General features: G+C 46.7%; 1 protein-coding gene across 2 annotated transcripts in view; it reads right to left on the bottom strand.

Moving 5' to 3' along the window:
- Window positions 1-22,004, bottom strand: part of LOC138828193 (H-2 class II histocompatibility antigen, E-S beta chain-like) — a 55,250-nt gene extending 33,246 nt beyond the window's left edge. Inside the window, exons 1-6 of one of the 2 annotated variants that reach the window (XM_070024031.1) lie at window positions 21,859-22,004; window positions 11,646-11,915; window positions 8,697-8,978; window positions 7,623-7,733; window positions 6,265-6,288; window positions 5,255-5,616 (exon numbers count right to left, since the gene is read on the bottom strand). In XM_070024031.1, coding sequence (XP_069880132.1) covers window positions 5,603-5,616; window positions 6,265-6,288; window positions 7,623-7,733; window positions 8,697-8,978; window positions 11,646-11,915; window positions 21,859-21,973 — 816 coding nt within the window. In that variant the 5' untranslated portion in view covers window positions 21,974-22,004 and the 3' untranslated portion in view covers window positions 5,255-5,602. Of the gene's footprint in view, window positions 1-5,254; window positions 5,617-6,264; window positions 6,289-7,622; window positions 7,734-8,696; window positions 8,979-11,645; window positions 11,916-21,858 lie in introns of those variants that run through there. The other variant, XM_070024032.1, reaches the window with a different exon arrangement.
- Window positions 22,005-23,023: the final 1,019 nt, after the last annotated feature.

Raw genomic sequence — 23,023 nt, 5'->3', positions numbered from 1 at the left:
TTACTCTCTGCAGCATTTATAGCCAGGCCCACAGAATGATAAATAAATCAAGTATTAATTGGTCAAGCAGAGCTTTTATTCCTAATATCTTCTAGGTAAACCTTGCCTAATAACTAGTTTTTATTGATCTCTTTGTTGCTTCAATTTAAAGTAAACGGGTCTTACTGGCACAGTTTTTGTTGGTTGTGAGGCTTGAACTCTGGGCCTGGGCACTGTCCCTCAGCTCTTCAGCTCAAGGCTAGTGACCTACCACTTGAGTCACAGCGCCACCTCCTGTTTCTGGTGGGCTATTGGAGATAAGAGTCTCACAGACTTTCCTGTCCAGACTGGCTTTGAATCATGATCCTCAGATCTCAGCCTCCTGAGTAGCTAGGATTACACTTTCTCACTTTGACTATTTTACTTGTAATAACCAAGGTGTCAGCCCTGTGGAACGACATTATGGCTCTTGTTCCTCCAGCACAGCTCCTGCAATGTACTGAAAAGCACCTGAAGAAGGTAAATGGAGGTCGCCAGACCCATGAATAACTTGGGGTAGAGGATGGGCTTGTGTCTTAGTAGAATCTGCAGCAGCTCCTATCTGGGAGGTGTGTCAAGCCTAGCCATGGACAGGGAAGATCAACATGCCTGAGACCTTTACAACATGACTCTGAGTCCAAATGAATCGTGAGCCCTACAGCCCTGGAGACAGCCCAACTAGCAAAGCAAACCCAGTCTCTTTGGACAAGTGAAGAAGATACTTCACAAAGTAGAGAGACTTCATTGCATCAAGCTAACCTGCCTACCACTGCATGAACCTGCTGGGAGCAACCTTTGCCAACCTTTGCCTTACAGTACCAGGGGCTCAAGGAGAACAAGTATTGAGCCACAGTTCCTACCCCTCCCCTGCTGAGGGCTACTGGAGCCAAGTTATAGAAACAGCCCAGATGCCCTACAATAGAGGAATGGAAGGAAACAATGTGGTAGCTGATGGGAATCTGCATTGCTCTCAGGACTCAATATTGCTTCCCTGGCTTGGCCCACTGACTCACCTCCCAACCTCCCACCCCAGGGGACCTTCCCACAAGTCTCCAGCCCAGAATCTTAATGTAACTTTGAAATCCCACTCCCCAGCCCTTTCAGGTGGTAGGCACCTGAGAGATGGGGTAGGAGACTTGCTCAAACAATAGATTCCCAAAGCCAGACTTGCATTATATACTCATGAAACTCCTTGAACCCTCCAGCTTCCTGTGACCCTGACCCCCACCCACACCTCTCCACCCCTTACCCATTATGCCTCCTGTCTCCTGCCTCTCCTTAGGTCACCGTATTGTCCCTCTACAACTCTCTATGAAAGTTGATCTGGTCTGTAAAGTTCACTTTCTGCTCTTTCCTTATGCTCATATCCTCAGGATTCTGTTTCCTAACAGTACTTATACACAATGGATTTTACATACACATTAGAAAGAATAGTAGTATGTGGTCTGTAGGGAAAGGGATGGCACTAGAACATGTTAGGTGGGGTAAGCAAGCTCAGAGAAACAAACAGCACAGGTGTTCTCCCATATGCAGAAGCTAGTTCTAAAACACACCAGATCATAACAAATTCTATGTATTTCACAATGAGACCAAAGGAGGTTGCTCTTAGGAGAGGAACACAAAATACACAATGCCTATGTACATCTGGATTATACAAAATAATATTTATTGAAATGAACTCCAGGTGATGGAAACAGAGGTTTATTCTTTTTGCTGTTTTTATTTTTTTCCTTTGATCATGTTTGTTCATTTCTCTGCTTTTGTATTGTAAATGGAGACACAGAAGTGGAAGGACAAAGGGTAAAGAAATGCAGCAATGGTAGCCACTGGACTCTATGCTGAAAATGAACTTTACAATTTGTGAGTGGGGATGGGACAGTGAAACGGAAAGAGGGGAAAATGACATTGTCCAAGAGAAATGTACTCTTTATCTAACTGATGTAACTGTAACCCTTCTGTACATCATCTTTCTAATAACAATCTAAAATATTTTTAAAATAAGACCTAAAGAAACATTAACAGCCTCCATGCCTCTCCGGACCTTCTCTCAGACATGTACATTGGATCATTAGAAAGTGCTCATGTGTTACTATTTTGGATTGCCAAAATGGAGTTGCATGAAATACATCCTCTACAACTTGAATTCTTTCTTGTGGCTTCCACAGAGATTATGCAGAAGAAAAATCACAGAATAACAAGAATCAAAATGAAGCCAGGCACCAGTGGCTCACACCTGTAATCCTAGCTACTCAGGAAGCTGAGATATGAGGATGGTGGTGCAAAGCCAGCCTGGGCAGGAAAAATCTGTGAGACCCTTATCTCCAATACACCACTCAGAAAACCAGAAGTGACACTGTGACTCCAGTGGTAGAGCACTTGCCTTGAGCTGAAGAACTCAGGGACAGCACCCAGGCCCAGTGTTCAAGCCTCATGACTGACCAAAAAAATGTCATAATGGATTTGAAATGTGCAGTATACTATCCTAAGTTTTCTTAATATGTCTTAACTACTTCAAGGCTCCCAGGAACAGCTCACTGATTCTCCTTTTCCATAGGCCCATTCTAAGCATTAAGGTTTTCTACCTCAGCTGCAGGATGCTTTCCAGAGGAGCAAGCAGGAGCTCTAACCCTGCCCTCCATCAGAGCTCCTGCCCCACAGGGACACAGACTTCATACACATTGGAGCTATGGAGAAAAGAGAAGATGCTGGAAGACTTCTCTTAGCATGACCTCACATGTGACAGAGACAGCATCATCACAGATTCTGTGGAGCATGGAACACAGAATCTGTAGGAGAGACAGACCTTTCTAACTCCCATTGAAAGCACGGCATGAACCAGGGTAGGGCAATATGGGGAAATATTTGAACATCACTGCTTCTAAGTCCTGTCAGGCCTTCAGGGAAAGGAATGTCATGGAACATTGGACAGCTGTCACCGGAGGAGACATGGAAACAAATACTCTCCATGGAGGCATCATATGCAGAGCTCACAGAAAGGGAAAACGTGGAGGTTCTCTTTGGTTTGGGAAGTTGCTGTATGGAGATTATTTGGGAGACATAGGATAACCATAGGTAGCCACCTGACAAAAAGCATGCCACATTTTAAAGGATGCTGCCTGGAAACAGTGGCCCGTCACCACCCTTCCTCCCACAATGCCACCTGGTTGGGCCTCATGTGTGCAGTGAGGTTGAGTGTCCTGGCCACACCAGGGGAGGACTCCACACCATCAGTGCTGTTCCAGCTAACATGCGTGCTCCACCAGGGAGGCAAGACACAGGCACATCCCGCTGGAAAATGGGAGACGATGAGCTATGACTGCTATGAAACTTCCCCACAGCTGAAATAATCACAATCAAAATATTCATTGGTTTCGTGCTGGATTGAGTGATCTCAATGTGGAAAAAACAAATCTGCATGTCAGCAGTGGATACCATCATCATTTGCTGGGCAGAGTTTCTCTATGAAGGTCTTCTTCTGAAATTCAGAACTTCTATTATTAAAAAGGAATGTTTCCATTTTTTATCTCTGAAGTCTGATCTAGTTACAAGTAGAACTCTTGGCTTGAACCAGTATGGAGATTCATCTCTGTGCTAAGCAGGGAGGCATTCATATGTTCCATTAGCATGTTACCTGAGGAAAAAACCATTTGGAAAACTCCATGTGTGGAGGTGTTGAGGAATGAAAGAAATGGAGAGAAAATGACTCTAAATCAGGACAGGTTTAATCTTACCTTGACTCGGTTTTGTAGAAGGGAGTTATCAGTTAACTTCTCAGAGTAGAATTTTATTTTATTTATACAGTTTATTATTATTGATGCATTTTATTCGTGCTTATTTTTATCTTTACTTTTTGAATTATTATCTTTAAATAGTTGTACAAAAGAGTTATTTCTAATTTTTTTAAAGGAGATTCAATGCAACATGTTAGTTGCATGTACAATGCATCTTGACCTATGTCTCCCCTTTCATTGTTTTACCCCATCTTTCCCAATCCTATCTACCCCCTCAATTTATATGAACCTATTTTCGCATATGTACACTGGAGATTATGAGGGCATTCACTCACTTTCCTCATTTTAATATTTAGGGATATGGCTGATAAATTAAAGGAAGTCCAGAGGCACCATTTAACAGACTAAGAGGCTTCCAGGTTTATCTGCTGCCTTCACTGCTGTCAGTGGCCCCTGAATGCATGTCCATAGACACCAGGATGATGGGTGGCCATCCACATGGCATGAAGCTCTGAAGAGAATCTGTGCACTTACCTTAGCAACAATGAAAGACCACCCTCCATACAAACTGCACAGGGACTCAGCGACTATATAGGGTACTCAGAATCAGCCTGAGACACATCTCCCCTTTAAATTTATTGTAAGAAGGTTTCCATCCCTTTATTCTGCTTTCAGTTTTCATTCTCTCATTCCATTGAGGATAGAGATATCCCTTCCTTATCCCATTTTGCCTGCTCTATCCTAAGGAATTAGCTGGTATGTGCTTGATTCCACCGTGTCTACCTAAGTGCCACCATTACACTGAACAGAAAAGACACCAGATAAAAACAGAAGGAAAAACTTAACCCTTAAAATAACTCTGCATATTTTTTACTTTTTTAATTTAATGGAAGATATACCACTAATGACCATTAACTATACAAAGTAGAAATCAAAATTTAGAATAACAAGGGGCTGAGAAGGTGGCTCAGTGGTAGAATGCTTGCCTTGCATGCATGAGGCTATGGGTTCGATTCCTCAACACCACATAAGCAAACAGAAAAAAAAAGCCGGAAGTGGTGCTGTGGCTCCAGTGGTAGAGCGCTAGCCTTGAGCTGAAGAACTGAGGGACAGCGCCCCGGCCCAGAGTTCAAGCCCCATGACCAGACCAAAAAAAAATTAAAAAAAATTTTAGAATAACAAATGTGTTATAAGTATCATATAGATCACTCACGTTAAAATAAAGGACAGGGATCTGCCATACAAAAAAACTATACTTTTTTTGCTTCTGAATTGAACTGCACAAAAGTTATTATCATATAGAGATCCATGGTTTAAGAAGTAGTAAAAATGATTGGATAGATATTGTAATAAAGTAGAAATTAAAAACATATCAAATCAGAATCTGTTTCTGGTTCAGAATAACTTTGATATGTCTGAATTTCTTTCTTCTCATAATATCCGAAAATAAATACAACACCATATTTTTTTTCTTTTGGGAAAAACAAGAAACTGTAAGAAAAACCTGTGGGAAAATTTTTTTAGCTCCATGTTTATTTGAGGGAAACATAAAATGAAGTATTGTGACACAGGCCAGATTGGATTGAATGGGGGTAGAGAGGGTGGCAGAAGGTTTGAATGCAAAAGGGCCAAGAGAGAGTGCAGAGCAGACCTTGCAGTCTGACTGGGCTTCCAGCTCAGGGACAGGGGCTGGGGACCATCAGGGAGGACAGGATCTGCTGGGCACTGAGCAGGGATGAAGCCAAGTCCGGAGATAGCATTACTTCTCTCTGAAGAATTAGAGCCAAGCTGGAGTGATGTCATGAGGAGAGGGAGGGGCAGAGGTCCTGCCTTCCCAGCTGTCCACCTTCACTTCAGCTCAGGAGTCCTGCAGGAGGCAGAGGACAGTAAGTGTGCAGACCTAACTCAGAAAATGGCTGCTTTCCCACGATAAGGACTTCTCATTATAGCATGTGGGAAGGAGGAAGGAAGACTTTCTACTGACCCTCAGCCAATGGTATTTTACAGCATAATTGGGTTTTTTCTTTCATTGTTGGTTTGCTTGCGTCACTTGTGAATCTTGAACACAGGGCACTGTCCCTTGGCTTTTTCTGCTCAACTCGGCAATTCTAAGACTTGTGCCACAACTCCACTTCTGGCATCTTGGTAGTTAATTGGACTTAAGAATCACATGGGCTTTCCTGCTCTGAGCAGGTTTGAATCAGGATCCTCAGTTCTCAGCCTCCTGAGTAGCTGGGATTATAGGCATGAGCTAGCATCGTTGGCTCTAGCACAGTTTATATTAAACTCAGAGTGGAGATGGGGTGCAGTTCAGTGTACAGCACTTGTGTAACATGCACATGTATAACATGAAACAGGCCCTCAGGAGCAATGTCAGTAGCACAAGAGCACAAAGGAAACAAATATTAAAGAGAACAAGATTTAGTTCACACTTCTGCTTCATCAAAACTTTGATTCCAGTTCTATGCCAGTATTTCTGCCTTGTGTCATTTGTTGTAGGATTAGAGAACATTACCTGCTGGTTGAAGTCCAGAGTGTCCTGCAATGGAGACAAAAGGACAGACACTGAACTCTACAGAAGCCATTCCACCTGCAAACACAGCATCCAGGACTCACATCTGCCCCCTGAGACTTCTCTAACACCACTGAGGCAGGAGAGATGGGGGACTGGCATAGAAGAGACAGGGAAAGTCTCTTCTTTTTAATAAATAGAAAGAGGGCCAGACTCAGAAGTTCTAACCAGGAAGCAACTCAAAAAGCAGTGAAACTTCCATCCACTCAAATGTTAAAGCGAGGAGACCTGAAAGGGGCTGCCAAAGCCTTCTCTGTTAAAATGGTTTTGTAAAAAAGTAGAGAGGAAATACCTCTGCAAATGCACATAGACAAGATGAGAGGCTTCTCTGGAACAGAGCAAGTCCTAAAGCTCCTAGGATTATTCCCCTGTTTCAGGTAGGACCAGGGGCATCTCTCTATGTTAGAACAATAAGCAACATACATATGAGCCACTGAGAACCTCTGCTTGCGTGGAGGCCGCCAGATGACATGGCCACACCTATTCTCTCAGCTCCCAATAGGAAGACAGCAGGGAAGTGCTGCCATTTTGAACCTTTAAGTGCCACTTCCTGCATATGAGGAGCTGGAAATGTTTTCCTAGCTTTCTGTCTCTCTATTTTAACCTTGTTCTACTAAAATTAATCCTGGATAAACACTTTCAGCTCATGAGTCTCTCTCCTTTTCAGGAGACAGCATGGCATGCTTTCAATGAAGCTTAGGGACACCCTCATGCGTTCTCTGGTGAGAGTTGCACAATTTCCTTAGCATTTCAGGTCATGTGAGAACAGGAAACTGCCCACAGGTCCCTTGCTGTCATCAGAATTAATCTCAGTGATACCACTTTTTTTCTTAAAAAAAAAAAATCTGTGGACTGTGATTCTCAGCCACTAGAAGGTCTAAGGACCCAGGGTCAGCTTGCCATTAAGTCCCCACCTGTATCCCTACCTGTTCACAAAAATCTGTTAAGTTTGTCTTTCCCCAGTGCTGTATTGCTTTCCCCCTCTGACATACAAACTCCTACCCCAGTTGCAACAAGCTCATTACTCCTCCTTCTTGGAATATGACTCTCCCCCCAATTCCTGTACCTCATGTAATACCTTCCCAACACCTTCTTCTTGGAACTGATTCTACCCCCTGAATTCCCATGGTCCATGTAATGTGACCCATGTGAATGCCCTCTAAGTTTAGTTTAAATTCCACCCAACCTGTGCACTGCTGCTCCCTCCATTCCTGCTTGGAGAGCCCAGCAGGTCTGTCACCCAGGAAATCCTTGAGCCCATACTGGTGGCTCACCTCTCCTTTCTGACAGAGGTTCCTTACCTTTTGAGTTCCTGTGGTAGATGAACAGCCCTGCACCCAGGAAGAGCAGCCCCAGCACAAAGCCCCCAACTCCACTCATCATCTTGCCCTGTGCAGATCCAGATTGGGGCTCTGAAAAAGACACCAGGATTAGTTACGTGTGTACAAAATCAGAAATTCTCTCATGAGACCCTGAGAGTCAGACTCTTGAGCAGATAGAAGCCTGCCCCAGATGAATGAGATTTAGCCATTCCTGGAAACAGGAGAATTAAAAGTCCCCCTGAGCCAGGTGCCAGTAGCTCATGCCCATAATCCTAGACACTCAGGAGGCTGAGATCTGAGGATGGTGGTTAGAAGTTAACCTGGGCAGAAGAATGTCTGTGAAGCTTTATCTGCTATTGAGCACCCAAAAGCCAGAAGTGGAGCTGTGGTTCAGATGGTAGAGTGAGTTTGAAGGAGTGGAGTGCTAGCCTTGAGAAGAGAAGATAAGGGAAAGCACCAAGGCCCTAAGTTCAAGCCCTAGTACTGGCATGATCACACACACATGCTCATCAACCTTAGTGACTGAAAGGTTCATACACTGGCTTCATGTAATTGTCACAGGGCTGAAGTGCCACCAGGTCTCTGAAAACTGTGGAACTCAGTCATGTTACAAAGCTGGTAAAGGATGACAGAGCTAATGGCAGACAGAGCTGATAATGGACGAACCTCATGTCAGGAAGGACCCTGTATGGCTACTCTTCTCAGATCACAGTGAACAACCCAGACAGTAGCACCCACACATTAGCTCAGCACTGAGGCTGAGGCTGGGCCAGGACTGAGGAGGTAACTAGGACCTGTGGTGTCACAGGGCTTTCAGAACAGTGTCTTGATTGACACACTCATGTCCCCATGAATCATGGGTGTTTCTAGAAACATCTCAGCCTCCCTGCCCCCAGTGACCTATGCTGAGGGGGAGAACATGGAATGGGTGAGAATCAGTGTGGGGAGAGAATGCTGCAGCTGTGGTGTAGGGAGAGGAGCCCTGCACCCCGCAGGCAGCCAGGTCTGCATCTGGCCTGAGGACTTTATACAGTCAGCAACATGCTCACTCACTCCACTCCACGGTGACAGGACCGTCCAGGCTGCGGTGCTCCACGTGGCAGGTGTAGACGTCCCCCTGTTGGGGGGTCATCTCCAGCATCACCATGATCTGGAAGGTCCAGTCTCCATTGTAGACCAGGCCTGTGGACACCACCCCAGCCTCCTCCTCCTGGCCATTGCGGAACCATCTGACTTCAATGTTGCCTGGGTAGAATCCATGCACAGCGCACACCAGGAGGTTGTGGTGCTGCAGGGGTTCAGTCTTTGTGGGGTACACAGTCACCATAGGTTCAACTGGGGAAGAAAAGGCAGAATAAGTCAGAAGACAGTAGAATCCTCCTTGGTTTGCTGCCTTCCTGTGTTTGTCCAACATTCCTAGGTTCCAGTCCCGGCTGGTGATCCAAGTTCTAACTGGTAGCACCATGGAAAAGCAGGCTACAGGACTTGCAGATGGTAGGATAAATGGATACATCTTGGCTGACAATGAAATGGAGACACAAAAGAATGAGGGATAAGAAAAAACGAATGAAGAAATAAATATGGGGCTCTTCATCTTTGGCTCCATGACCTTACAGGAACCAGAAAGCAGAGTCATAACCATGTGTCTGTCTCAACGACTCCAGTTCTCTGGATTTAAGCCAAGGCCAGGCTGTGTGAGAAGGAAGGTGGTTGGATGGGCTTATGTTCTGTCTTCCTGTGGCATGTCCATGACACAGGCTCTCTTTCTCTCTTTCTCATTTCTCTTCTAATAATTCTTCCCCTCACCTTCACCATGTGCACACCTTGCCTGTATTCCTTCCCAGGCTGGCTTTGAACCATGATCCTCAGATCTCAGCCTCCTGAGTAGCTAGCATTACAGGCTTGAACCACTGGCACCAATCCACATTTTAACCTTCACAAGGCAAACTGTCATTACCATGGTCCATAACACTTGAAACTCTACACATTTTGACGATACAACTATTTCTCCCAAATCAGGAGACATGTACCTTTCTTTCCTTTTGCTTAGTATGAGCCCTTCCCTCTTTCTCATTCCCTCCCTTCGCTGCCCTTGAGTTGCTTAGTTCACGTTCATCCATGTGCAGCGCAGCTGACGGCCTCTGCTCTATGTTACCCCCTGTTTCCCTCTGAGTCTGTGCCTCCTCCTGGCTTCCCTCAGATGTGCACATGTGTGTTCCATATGTGGGGCCAAGAACATGGAGTCGTCTAAAAACAATGCCACAAAATAAGAAGAGCTCCTTTGTTGCTTGAGCACTGCTTCCTTTGCCATTTCTTGTGTGTTTTGAATTTAACATCCACATATCAGGAAGACCATGTGCCTTTGTCTCTCTGAGCTGGGCTTACCTCACTCATCATGATTTGTTCTAGTTCTATCCATTTCTCTGCAAAGGCCATTGTTTTGTTCTTTTTAATGGCTGTGTAATATTCCATTGCATATAGGTACCACAATTTATGGATGCATTCATCTGTCGTGGGGCATCTGGGTTGTTTCTATATCTAGGCTATTGTGAACAGTTGCTTAGCCCATCTTATATTAAGAACAGTCCTTGCTGAAACTTTCCCCTTGTGGGACTGTTTTTGTGAAAGGCTCCTGAAGTGCCTTTCATGAGTGGATGTCAAGGACCTGTGGATTTTCCTGGGCAGGGGTGGGTTGGAGCCCTCACCTGTCATCTGATGACAGAAGGCTCACAGGCCAGCCTGGGCATAAAGTGGATCCTCACTGTAAATAATCAAGGAGGGGAGGTGGTGGAGCCCTGGTTCCAGTGGTGGAGCACCTGACTTGCAGGCCAGAGGCCTGATCCACCTTGAATTGTGCCAAAAAAAAGAAAGAGGGGCTGGGAAGGTGGCTCAGTGGTAGAGCACTTGCCTTGCATGCATGAGGCCCTGGGTTCCATTCCCCAGCACCACATAAGCAAAAGGAAAAAAGGCGGAAGTGGTGCTGTGGCTTAAGTGGTAGAGTGCTAGCCTTGAGCTGAAGAGCTGAGGAACAGCGCCCAGGCTCAGAGTTCAGGCCCCAATACCGGACCCCCCCCCCAAAAAAACAAAACAAAACAAAAAAAAGAAAGAAAGAAAAAAAAAGAAAGAAAAGGGGGGAGTGAGGGGAAGGATGAGGGGGAGGGGAGGACAAACTGTTAAGGGAGGGGGAAAGGGGGAGGGAGTGAGGCGAGAGGGGTGAGGGAGGGGGACAGAGGACAGGGGAGGGACAGGAGGGGGGAGGGAGGGGAATAGGAAGGGAGGGGGAGTGGGGGTAGGGAGGGGAGGGGAGAGGGGAGGAGCTGGAAGCAGGGCAGGGAGGGGGAGAGGAGAGCAGGGAGCCTGCAGCAGGGCGAGGAGGGAGGGAAGGGGGGAGGGGGAAGGGTGTGAGGGAGGGGATGGGTAGGGGCAGGGGGGAGCAGGGAGCAGGGCGGGGAGGGAGCAGAGAAGGAGCGGGGAGGGAGAAGGGTGTGAGGGAGGGGAAGGGGAGGGTGGAGCGGGGATGGGGAGCAGGACAGGGTCCGAGGTGAGGGGGAGGAGAGGGAGGGAAGGGGGAGGACGGGGAGGGGGAGGAGGAGGGGAGGGGGAATGAGCAGGGGTGGGAGTGGAGGGAGGGAAGGGGAGGGGTAGGGGGAGGGAGAGTGAGAAGGAGGGAGGGGGAGGGCAGCGGGGCGGGGCGGGCGTCTGGAAGTTACTCATTTCCATCATCTTCTGCTCTGTGTTTGGGTTCAGATCTGAGCGTTTTCTCAGGCTGGCAGCAGACGCGGGCGGCGCACAGGCACGTGCGCACACACGCGCAGGCGCACGCGCACCCCGCACGCACGCGCCCCGCGCCCCGCCCTCCCCGCACGCACCCGCCCCGCGCCCCGCCCTCCCGGCACGCACGCGCCCCGCGCCCCGCCCTCCCCGCACGCAAGCGCCCCGCGCCCCGCCCTCCCCGCACGCAAGCGCCCCGCGCCCCGCCCTCCCCGGCGCCGCCCCGCTCACCTCGGCGCTGCACCGTGAAGCCTTTGTCCACCTCGTAGTTGTGTCTGCACACGGTGTCCGCCGCCGCCCGCGCACGCTCCAGCTCGTCCTGCCGGCTGTTCCAGTCCTTGGCTTCGGGCCGCCCCAGCTCGGTCACCGCGCGGAACTCCCCGACATCGCTGTCGAAGCGCAGGATCTCCTCCCCGTTGTAGAAGTATCTGTCCAGAAAGCGCACCCGCTGCGTCCCGTTGAGGAAGTGACACTCGCTGGTTGTTTGGTGCAGGAACCGCGCTGTGGGGACAGGAGAGGTTACTGCCAGGGCCGCAATGACCTCTGACCCCAGGCTCTGAAGGATCAGCTCCCTCCAGAACCCCGAGACGACTGGACACAAGACGGAGGCGACAGTGACCCCCGAGGACGAGGAGGACGCCCCATTGCACCGGAGCCGCCTGTGTGCGGAGGGGGGCGGGGTGCGGGGCGGGGCGGGTCCCGCACACTTTCAGAGTCAGGAACCTGACATCACCAAGTCCACCAAGAACAGAGCAGACTGCAGACCCGGGAAATTTCCGCCCATTCCACACAAAACGTGGGACAGTCCTCCCCTCTCTACCTTTTATTCAGAATCTACAACCTCCCTTCCCCGCAGGCAGAGGATCAGAAGCGCGAGCTCTCCCTCCCAGGGTTCTTATTCTTGGCCCAGAGTAAAGCAGCCTTAGTTCTGCCATTCCAGCAAGGCCTAAGGTCTCCCTCTGGAGGGGAGATGGGGGAGTGGGGGGATGGAAGAGGAACAGGAGAGAGAGACAGCAATAGGCACCTTTGGGAACAGAGTGGGAACAGACTGTGGAAAGTCCTGAGGCCTCTGGAGAGGCCTGCTGTTTGCAGAGAGGCCTGGGGAGAGTGGAGAGGCCTGCAGAGAGGGAGGAAGGAAGGAAAAGGAAAGGCCTGCCCCAATGGAGGTTTGGAGGTCTGGAGGTTTGGAGGTTTACAGACTGACTAATGGAAGGTTTGCAGACTGACTAATAGGAGGTTTGCAGACTGACTAATAAAGGTCGAGGCTGTTCTTTGGAGGTTTGGAGGTGGAGGCTGCTCTTGGCTCTGGTTAGCTAGCCCATGACAAGGTAGTCACACGCCCCTTTCTAGTGTAAATAAAATTCTTTTGTTACCTATAACCATGCTTCTGAGGATTGTCTCACTCCCAGGTCAGTACAGTTGGAGGCCCCAGCAAGATAATCCATCTGCATGGCAGCAGGCCTTGGCCCCCAGGAAACCCCTCATAGGTGAGCGCCTCAGCCCTCAGGGCAGAGAGCCTCCCTCCAGCATCTGTTTCCCAAGGACCAACATAGACAGGAGTCATTAGGAAACTCTGCAGGGGAAGTCTGGGCAGGCCTGCGTCTGGACAGACTCACTGAAGGCTGGACACAGCACTACTTCCCAAGTCCAAGACCAGGATGAGATGTTGCCCCCCACCTCCAGGGACTTCCTCAAGAGGTCATCTGAGGCTTCCTAGGGAGGTCATCTGGGTCATGTGGGACATATAGATTAAGTGTGTGTGGCTACTTGTCTGTGTTTGTTTTTAGTAGTTCTATCTGTATCCTGTATATACCTCTATTTAATCCTTTTTCCAGGTTGGCAAAACAATGTGCTAAGGTTCTTGTAGGTGAAACTGTAACTGAAAAATCTTCTGCCCAGTGTTACAGGCCCTAGAGGAAGACCCCCTGGTGCTCTCTCCCTCCTGCTCTCTGCCATTAGCACCTCTGATGTGAAGTCCCCACCCCCACCCCATGCCAGAAGTGGTTCCTTGTACCAGCCTGAGGTATTAAAGGTGGTGCAGTCCCCTTACCACCCCTGAGCCAGGAGCATGGGGGAGACTGTGGGCAGGCCCTGTTTCTAGGGTATGTTCCCTTTACAACTAGTGACCTGTATAACTGGAAACAACAAAACAGTGTTTGTCACACACCAGCCCACCTGCAATGATTGCCAGCAACTTTTACAGGTGCTGTTCACTTTGGAGGGAAGGGAGGAAATCTGGCACAGTGCCTTGAAGGCAGCCCTTGGACCAGATGGTTTTCCCACTGATGACCCAGTCTGTTTGGAACAAGTCTTTCCCCAGACTCACTCAAGATGGGAATCCAACAGTGATCGAGGTAAGGAGGCGTTTACTAATTATTGCCAGATCTGTTGGCAGGGATACTGGCAGCAGCTAGGAAGCCAACTAATTTATCTAAGGTGAGTGAGACAATACAGCTCCCAGAGATTCTCTCACTGCTGTTCTGGACTGTCTCTTGGTGGCCTATAGGACTTGTATGCCTACAGGTCCTGAGGCCCCAGAGAAGCAAAGAGCCATAAATATGGCCTTGGTTACCCAGTTGGCCCCAGATATTATAAAAAAGCTTGAAAGGTTAGACAGTTTTGAGGGAATGGTGTTATCTGAGGTGGTTGTGGTTGCCCAGCAGGTGTTTGATAACACAGATAGAGTAGCAGCACCAGGACAGGGATCAAGAAACTGTACGCGATGCTATAACTTGTTTCTAAATGCCAGTAGGGAACCTCTAGGACTAGACCAGTGTGTTTATTGCAAGAAAAACAGACATTGGAAAGGGATTGTTCAAAGATGGAAAATGAGAGGTTAAGTAAAGGAGTTATCTGCCTGAAAATGGTGTCCATGTCTCCTGAGAAACATGGAAAGGAGTTTGGGGCTCTGAAATCTAACCTTGATGAACTTAAAAATCTCTGGCCAGGCACTGGTGGCTCACGACTGTAACCCTAGTTACTCAAGAGGCTGAGATCTGAGGATTGCAGTTCAAAGCCAGCCTGGGAAGGAACATTCATCAGACTCTTACCTCTAAATACCAGAAAACCAGAGGTAGTGTCATGACTCCAGTGGTAGTGTGCTTGCCTTGAACTGAGGAGCCCGGGGACAGTGCCAGGCCCAGAGTTCAAGCCCCACAACCAAAAAAGAAATCAGCTCTCTGAACTGAACGAAAAATGTGGTGAGGACCAAGAAAAATTCAAACATTACTGTCTGAAAACACTGGCTTGAAGAAGACCCTGAACCTCCAGTACATCCAGTCAAAACCACAGAGAGGCTAAAAGCACATTCAACAGCATGCTGGAGAGAACCAAGAGAAAATTATTGGACATGAAGAAAAGATTTGAAGACATAATCCAGGAATTGTGAAAGCCAAAGATGAGAATGACATCCTCAAAAGGAACCTGGAAACTCTGAGAATGAAATGAAAGCCATATACATCAGCCTGGGTGAGCATGAGGCCAAGCGGAGCGGGGGGTGGGGGGGGTGAGAGGGCCCCACAGATCAGAAGTTGAAGGAGCCACAGGAAGCCAACGCTGCCATCCTGGCTGACTACAAGCCAGGCCAGGAGGAGATCCTGATGCTGCACATGGAGATCAAGACCCAGAAGAAGGAGCTGGACATGATCCAAGAACGTAATAGGCTGGAGAGCATGCCAATTATCAGCTCTTGAAGAGTGTAGGCAGAAATTCAAAGCAACAGAGAGAAAACTAAAAGAGCAGATAGTGGAGCAGACACAGAAGTGCCATGTCAGAAAAGCAGAGGCCAAGAAAAGTGAGCAGGCTTTCCCTCCATGAAGTCCACTTCCCACAATTCACCAGGTGAGGTTCCTCTCTTACACGCCCTCTCCACATGTCCCATCTTTCCAGCATTTACCTGTTGGCAACTTTCTACATGTATTACGTAGGCTTGGCAGGCTGAGGCCACACTGGTTTTCAAGACAGTTGTAGGCAGTGTCCTGGGGCAATTTATCAGATGACAAATAACCAGATATAAGCAGACATGGAAGGCTTGAGCCTGGAACCACTTTTTGCAAGTGCAATCTCTAAATTTGCATAGAAGAGGCCAAGAAAAGTAGCAGGAAAACAACAGGCTCAAGAAGGAGATTGTCACTCACCAGAAAGAGTTAAAGGACACAAATCCTCTGATAGGGAATGCCCAAGAAATGGAAAGAGCAGTAGGCAGAAAAACAGAAGAGGAAACAAACAGTTGAAAGATCTGTCAACAAATACACTGAAGGGAAGAATGAGGAAGAGAAGCTATTAGAGGAAAAGGCCTAACAGACTGCGAAGATCCTCGCCACACAAAGTCTAATACAGAAGCAGCATGTCCCAATGGAACAGGTGGAGGTGCTGAAAAAGTCTCTCAATAGTACTGTCCAGAACTTAGAGGAGGAGCTGAAGAGCAAGCAAAGGAGCTGTGAGAAGGAGCAGCAGGCTGGGAGCAGGCTGCAGCAGCAGTTGGACAATCAAAGCAACTCTCCTGTGGCCCTGGCAGAACACTTGCAGGTTAAGGAGGCCTTTGAGAAGGAGGTTGGATCATAAAAGCAAGCTTGAGGGAAAAGGAGGAAGAAGATAGCCAAAATAAAACAAAAGAAGTCTCCAAGGTCCAGACTGAGGTTCAGAATATTAAACAGGTGTTAATGAAATTAGAGACTGGGCTGGGAAGGGGGCTCAATGGTAGAGTGCTTGCCTTGCATGCATGAGGCCCTGGGTTTATTCCTCAGCACCAAATAAGCAGAAAAAAAAGCTGGAAGTGGTGCTGTGGTTCAAGTGGTAGAGCATAGCCTTGAGGTGAAGAGCTGAGGGACAGTGCCCAGGCCCAGAGTTCAGACCTAAGATGGGACCCACCATCCAAAAAAAAAAAAAGAAATTAGAGACTCCTGTGGTTCAGGGAAACAACTGAGCCTATCAGGTAACTTGGGAAGCTGCCCCAAAACCAGTGGGGCCTCTACAGCTACTAGTCATTAAGATGAAAGGAAGAAGCAAGAAAAACAGTGGTGATGTATGCAAATGTAGAGACTGCACTTACTCACAGGCTCAAGGCTTCTATGTCTCCTTAATATGGTAAATAGCACGATAAATTGCCCCAGGCACTGTCTAAAACTGTCTTGAAAACCAGTGGGCCTCAGCCTGCCAAGCATATGTACTGAATGTAGAAAGGTACCAACAGGTAAATGCTGGAGAGTCAGAACATGTGGAGAGGGTGCATAAGAGAGGAACCTCAGAGTGACTTTTGGGAAGTGGACTTCATGGAGGTAAAGCCTGGAAAGTATGGGTATTGGTATCTGTTAGTACTAGTAGACACTTTTCCAGGCTGGTCTGAGGCATTCCCAAAATAAACCAAAATCACTCACATAACAGCTAAAACTTACTCCATGAAATAACTCCTCGATTCAGCTTACCCTTAGCAGTGGAGTTCAACAATGGGCCTGCCTTCATGGCCCAAGTCACTCAATTATTAGCTAAAGCCCTAGGAATAAGTTGGAAGTTACATTGTATTTATAGACCTCAGCTTTCAGGACAGGTGGAAAGAATTATTTGGACTTGGAAGGAAACTTCAACTAAAGTAATTACAGAGATGGGCCATGACTGGGTAAACCTCCTCCCCTTTGCTCTCCTCCAAGCAAGATGCACCCCTTATGGTAGAGGATTCCTTCTCTTCAAAATAATTTATGATAGACTGCCCCTTTGGTTCCTAAACTGGGGGAAGCTATATTAACAGAAATGTCTAACCACAATCCTGCACAATCACTGCAACATGTTCTTTTGCGTGCCTGTCCTTTGGTATCTGAAGCCCACCAACCTCCTAGAAAAACTCCCCCCACTCTTTCTCACCTGCGCAGCTGGTGTGGGGAAAAAGGCATCCTGCTCCTGAACTAGAGCCCAGGTGGCAACGACCTTACTCAGTAGTGCTAACTACATTGTTGCTATTAAAGTTGCAGCATTGGATCCATCTCTCTCAAGGAAACAGGCAGTGGAACAATATCTAGAGATGGCTACAACATGGTCTGTTCAGAGATACTCAGAGGATCCCCTAAAGATGAGTCTTACTAAATGTTCATTTATGTGTTAACAGGGACATGATTCTTTCCTGTGGTTACCCCTCCCTGTTCTTAATGCGTTACTATGGGGAGAGTTTTCTGTCCACACCTTTGTACAGGCAGCCTGTTATTATCTGTTGGATTTGATGCACTTGAAGCCTGTTTGAGGGAGGAAGGGAGAATTTAGGATTTGGCTCAGAAGAAGCATGTAAAACTCCATTGGGCATGAAAACCAGTGGGGAATGTAAGAACCAGTGGGGCCAGAAGGCCCGCCCCACTCTGACATCATCACCCCATGGGCCAGGCTGCTGTAGGCGATGGGGCATCAAGAGGTGTCAAGCAGCAATTGGGCAGTGAGCAGCTTGGCGGCAGGCATCAGTGGGCAGTTGGAGCCATTGGAGTGGAGGAGAGGACAGCCTATAGATAGGCTGCATGTTCCAAGGATCAGAGGAGGAGACAGAAACATGGGAAAGAGAGACAGTGGAGATGGAGACAGCAAGAAGCTCCTCCCAGAACAGAGTGGGACAGGCCTATGAAAAGGCCTGAGGCCTCTGGAGAGGCCTGCAGAGAGGTCTATGGGGAGGGGAGAGGCCCGCGGCTTGCAGACAGGCCAGGGGAGAGGCCTGCAGCTTGCAGACAGGCCTGGGGAGAGGCCTGCACAGAAGAAGGAAGGAAAAGGAAAAGCCTGCCACTTTGCAGGTTTGGAGGTCTGGAGGTTGAGGCTGCTCTTGGTTCTGGGTAGTTAGCCCAGGACAAGGTAGTCACAGGTCCCTATTCTATTGTAAATAAAACTCTTTTGTGAACTTTAACCATGCCTCCATGGATTTTCTCACTCTGAGGTCATTACAGAACCAGAAGATATGGAAAGCAAGATCCATGAAGTAATCACTTCCCCAAACACCAGTACCCCACCCATTCACCTGTCTTAACCCAGAGGCAAAACAAGCCCAGAGGGCAAGGGACCCCTGTGACATTACACCACATTGCACCACACACACCCCTCCAGTTGGGTACTGTGCTGGGGATCATCAAGCAGGAGCTGGGTAAGGACTTGGCCCTCACAGCCCCTGGCCATTCCCCCTCCCCCCCTCCTCCTCCACCTCTCCTCCCCCTCTTCTTCCTCCTCCCCCTCCTCTTCCTCCCCCTCCTCTTCCTCCTCCTGCTCTTCCTCCTCCTCCTCTCCCCCTCCTCCTCCTCCTCCTCCTCCTCCTCCTCCTCCTCCTCCTCCTCCTCCTCCTCCTGCTTCTCCTCCTCCTCTGTCTCATCCTCCTCCCTTGTCCTCCTTCTCCTTCTATTCCTCCTCCTTTTTCTCCCTCACAGAAAGTTGCCTTCAATTCCCATGGGTGACTTCCCCTTGATTTTCTTCCAGGGTCCCTGATCACTCTCCTCTGTCCCTTTGCTGGCCACCCTTCTTGGTTCCTAGGCACAATCTCTCCCTAAGTAACTTCTTTGACTTCTGGAAATCTAGCCCAGTACTTGTGTCAGTGATGCCAACATAATCCCTCCCATCTTACACTCACCCTGAACCAGATCTCTTATGTTCACCTGACCCTTAACAGCTCCACACAAACATTTCAAAATCATCTCATACTTGACCTTGTGGCTTGTAATTGACTTTTAGCTTATAATTTTCCCCTTGAAAACATGTCCTGTTGCTGTCTTGCCTGTCTCTGCATAAACCTCCTCCAATCTCCTGACTATTAAGCCAAAATTCTCAGGGATAAACTTGATCCTTTCTCCACCCCCTATGGTTAATGCATAGTTCATGCAAAGCCCTGACCCTCAAATCCATTAGATATTATCTTCATTATATCAAACCACAAGTTTGCCTTCCTCAGAGAATTCCGCTATGATACTAATTGGTCTACCTACGTCCACAGGTGAACCCCAATAATCCAATCTCACATATCATTTAAACTTATTTTTTATTCCATATGACTTAAATGCCTCAAAACCACATAGGAGTTTAAGTAAAACTTAGGTTTGCTTTGTGCAGATCCTAGGGCTTGAATTCATGGTCCCTTAGGTTTTTTGCTCAAAGCTGTTGCTTTACTAATTGAACCATGTACCTGCTTCCAGTTTTGGGTACTTACTGGGAGATAAGAGTCTGACAGATTTTCCTGCCACTGCAGGCTACAAACCATGATCTTCAGATGTCATCCCCTGAGTAGCTAGGATTAGAGTCATGAGCCATAGTGGCTCAACAGCATTTAGGTTTCTTAACCTGTCTCTCAGAGCCCAGTAGGATTAGTCCCTGCCCTCAACTCTGTACCACCTCACCTTCTGCCACCTGCACCCTATACTCCAGTTCACTAAAATGAAGCCACTCTGAACGCTGGGCTCTCCCTTAAGCCCAGGACACATGGTGCCACATTTCCAAATTCTTCTTCTTCCTCACCTTGTCTCTTAGGTCTTCAATTTGTTGTGTTCTCTCTCTTATTCTTTCACCTAACTGCTACTCTCTTGGAGACACTTCCCTAACAACTAGAGTTGCCTGAATCTCATTGTCTTTCTTCCACAATTCTGATTGGATCACCACCAATCCTGAGGATACCTATTCTCTCAAATATTTTTTTAAATTAGAAGCTTGCAGATTTACTGCCTTACTTTCCTGTCATTAGAGGAGAATACTTGGGGTCAAGAACAGAGATCAGCATATAGCTTACTCAAGAAATTATCTGTGATCTAAAGGAAAGCACCAGGGCTCTGGAACTTGACCTCAGTGGCTGACCTGGAAAGCAAGCAGTGTTTCAAGCTACAGCACTCTTTTCTTTCTTTCTTTTTTTCTTTGTTGTCTTTTTTTTTTGTTTGTCGGACATGGGGCCTGAACTCTGGGCCTAGGTGCTGTCCCTCAGGTCTTCAGCTCAAGAATAGTACTCTACCACTCGATCCACAGTGGACTTCCAGCTTTTTCTGTGTATGTGGTGCTGAGGAATCGAACCCAGCGCCTCATGCATGAAAAGCAAGCACTCTACCACTGAGCCACTTTCCTAGTCCCTGCATCAGTCATATTCAATGTCTTCCACATCCAGAGAAATTTATATGAATTTTCTCTTCCTCTTCCTTCTAACTCTTAAGTACCCAAAGATAAAGAAAAAAATGAAATAATCAAGGAAATTAAATTTTGTGGCCTCTGCTGGATCTCTCAGAAACCTGTGCAAAGCTCATGCATTTTTAGTAGTGTCAGTGAAATGACTGTCCCAAACAAAACAAAACAAAACAAAAGAGCAAACAGAGATAGAGGTAAGAAGACATGGCTAAAGAAAAACAGACTTTCCATATTTGTCAATAATCCATGAGTTCCCCTTTCTTGCCTATTGGTGTTTAGCCTCATGAGTTGAAAGCAGCCTTCAGGTTTTCTTTGTATCAATGCTGCACTGTGCTGTTCAAAGCACATGACATTGCTGATATTTTGGACTGGGGCATAATTCAAGTGCTAACATCCTTGCATTGCAAGCCTCAGTTCAATCAGATCCAGGGCTTTCAGAAACAATTGCTGATATTTTACTATGTTGACTTTTCAAACATTTGATTTTCAATATTTACTTCAAGATAGCTCAATCCTTTCTTATGGGCCCAAGCCACAAAATGTAGGATACATAGGAGAAAATGGTAACACATATTGTAGGTTAAGAACAAATTCTTAAAATGAATCCTAACCTGTGTCAAATTTTTGGAAAGATGCCTTAAGTACTTTAAGGCACTAAGGCAAAAGGAACTCTGCTTCAACTAGAAGGCACTGAACTCAAGAATACAAGATGATCACTAACCCCACCATCCTTCAAGGACACAAGGACACAGGCTTTCCAAACACCAGAGCTCAAGGACTAAGGAGAGAAGATATGAAGTGCAGCTCCTGGCAGAATCTCTCACTGGCTGTCTGACATTTTCAGGAGGATGTAGCTAGTTCAACATTTAACTTTATAACTTAAAAAAATAGAGCAGAATTATACACTGTACCAATAGACTAAAAAGAAAAGAATTATTCAGATGAAACAAACTACAACTATAATATAATATGCATATAATGACATGTTATTAAAAAATTTCTTTTCTGGCATAATTCAATACAATGAAGGCAAGGGGTATATAGCAAGTTAGTTTAACATTACTTTAAATCCACTTAAGGCCCAGAGGGAATATGATCTAAGAGTAGAGATTTTACTGGAGAAGATCTAGAAAATTGATTCACACATGCCATTGAGACAAATTTCATAAAGGAGACAAGCTTTTACACTCCAGTTTGGTGGAAGCACTTTGGATTTCATACAAGTTAAATCAGAAATTATTGAAGAAATCTCAACTACTAATGGACAAAATGAGGAAGCTACCCCCTTCCTTCCCCCACCCATAGTAGCTCAGCACCCGAGGTGTGCACTTACGTTGAAGGTCCCTGGTCAAAGCCACAGGAGGGCTCAGCACCATCAGCAGCACCATCAGAACTGCCATGTGGAAGCCTCCAGGGAGCCATGGGCACAGCATGCTGGAGATCAGCATGAGCCCTCTCTACCCAGATCCCAAGTAATCACCAAGGTACTCATTGCTTTGATGCTGGATTGGCCAAGCTCAATGTGCACAAACCAATCAGCACTAGAGATGAAAAGCATCACCCGTTGCTGGGTAAAGGGTCAATATCAAGGTACTTTTCTGAAATGTGGCCATTTCTTTCTTTCAATAAGTTTTGTATTGAATATTTTAACTCTTTAACCCACATGCATGTGAATAGTTTTCTTTGGGTCAGTATCCTGGTCTGGTTGGGTGCTAGTCAGTGAGTGATATGTTCACAAGGTTGAGCCGTGTAGGGAGCTCATTCAGTCACCACTCATTTAAAGACAGATGTTTGTACAATCACTCCATCCTCAAGCTCCAAGAGCTTATGGACACCTTTGGCAAAGCAGCAGAGTACAAAATTAGCCCACAAAATCAGTAGCCTTTCTGTACAGTAACAACACACAAGCAGAGAGGGAAATCAGTCAAACAACTCCATTTGAAATAGCCTCAGAATAAAATATCTACGAATAAACCACCCAAGAAGCAAAAAACTTTATAGAGAAAATGATTTTAAAATATGAAGATATCAAAGATATCATCAGAAAATGAAGACACCTTGCATCTTCGTGGATAGCTAGAATTAATATTGGCAGCATAGTCATTCTCCAACAAGATCTACAAATAGGATGCAATCCCCATCACAATCCCAGGGAATTTCTCTGTTGAGATAGAGTATGTATTGAGTTTTATAAGATAAAGCTTATAAAACATGAGTACAATTGGTATGTCATTAAGTTGGCTGTGACTTGAAAAGTGATCTGAAGAGTTTTCCAAAGGACAAAATCAATCCACTAATGTAAAACTAAATAGAAACTAACCTAAGGTTTTTTAAAGTATCTGTTTAAGTCAAGGTTCTGTGAATGGTCACATTTTCACTGATTAAATAAAACTAAAATGTTAAGAATTATTGCTGTCTAATATATTCTTCTCCAGCACATAAGCCACCTTGGATACTAAACTAAAATGGACACCAAACAGGTTATTTCTAAATTAATA

This window comes from Dipodomys merriami, unplaced genomic scaffold (genome assembly GCF_024711535.1).
Source record: "Dipodomys merriami isolate MVZ:Mamm:240054 unplaced genomic scaffold, mDipMer1.0.p SCAF_16, whole genome shotgun sequence".
Classification (NCBI taxonomy): Eukaryota; Metazoa; Chordata; class Mammalia; order Rodentia; family Heteromyidae; genus Dipodomys; species Dipodomys merriami.
The sequence above is the reverse complement of the archived record's forward strand: the minus strand, read 5'-3'. Positions and strand labels throughout refer to the sequence as shown.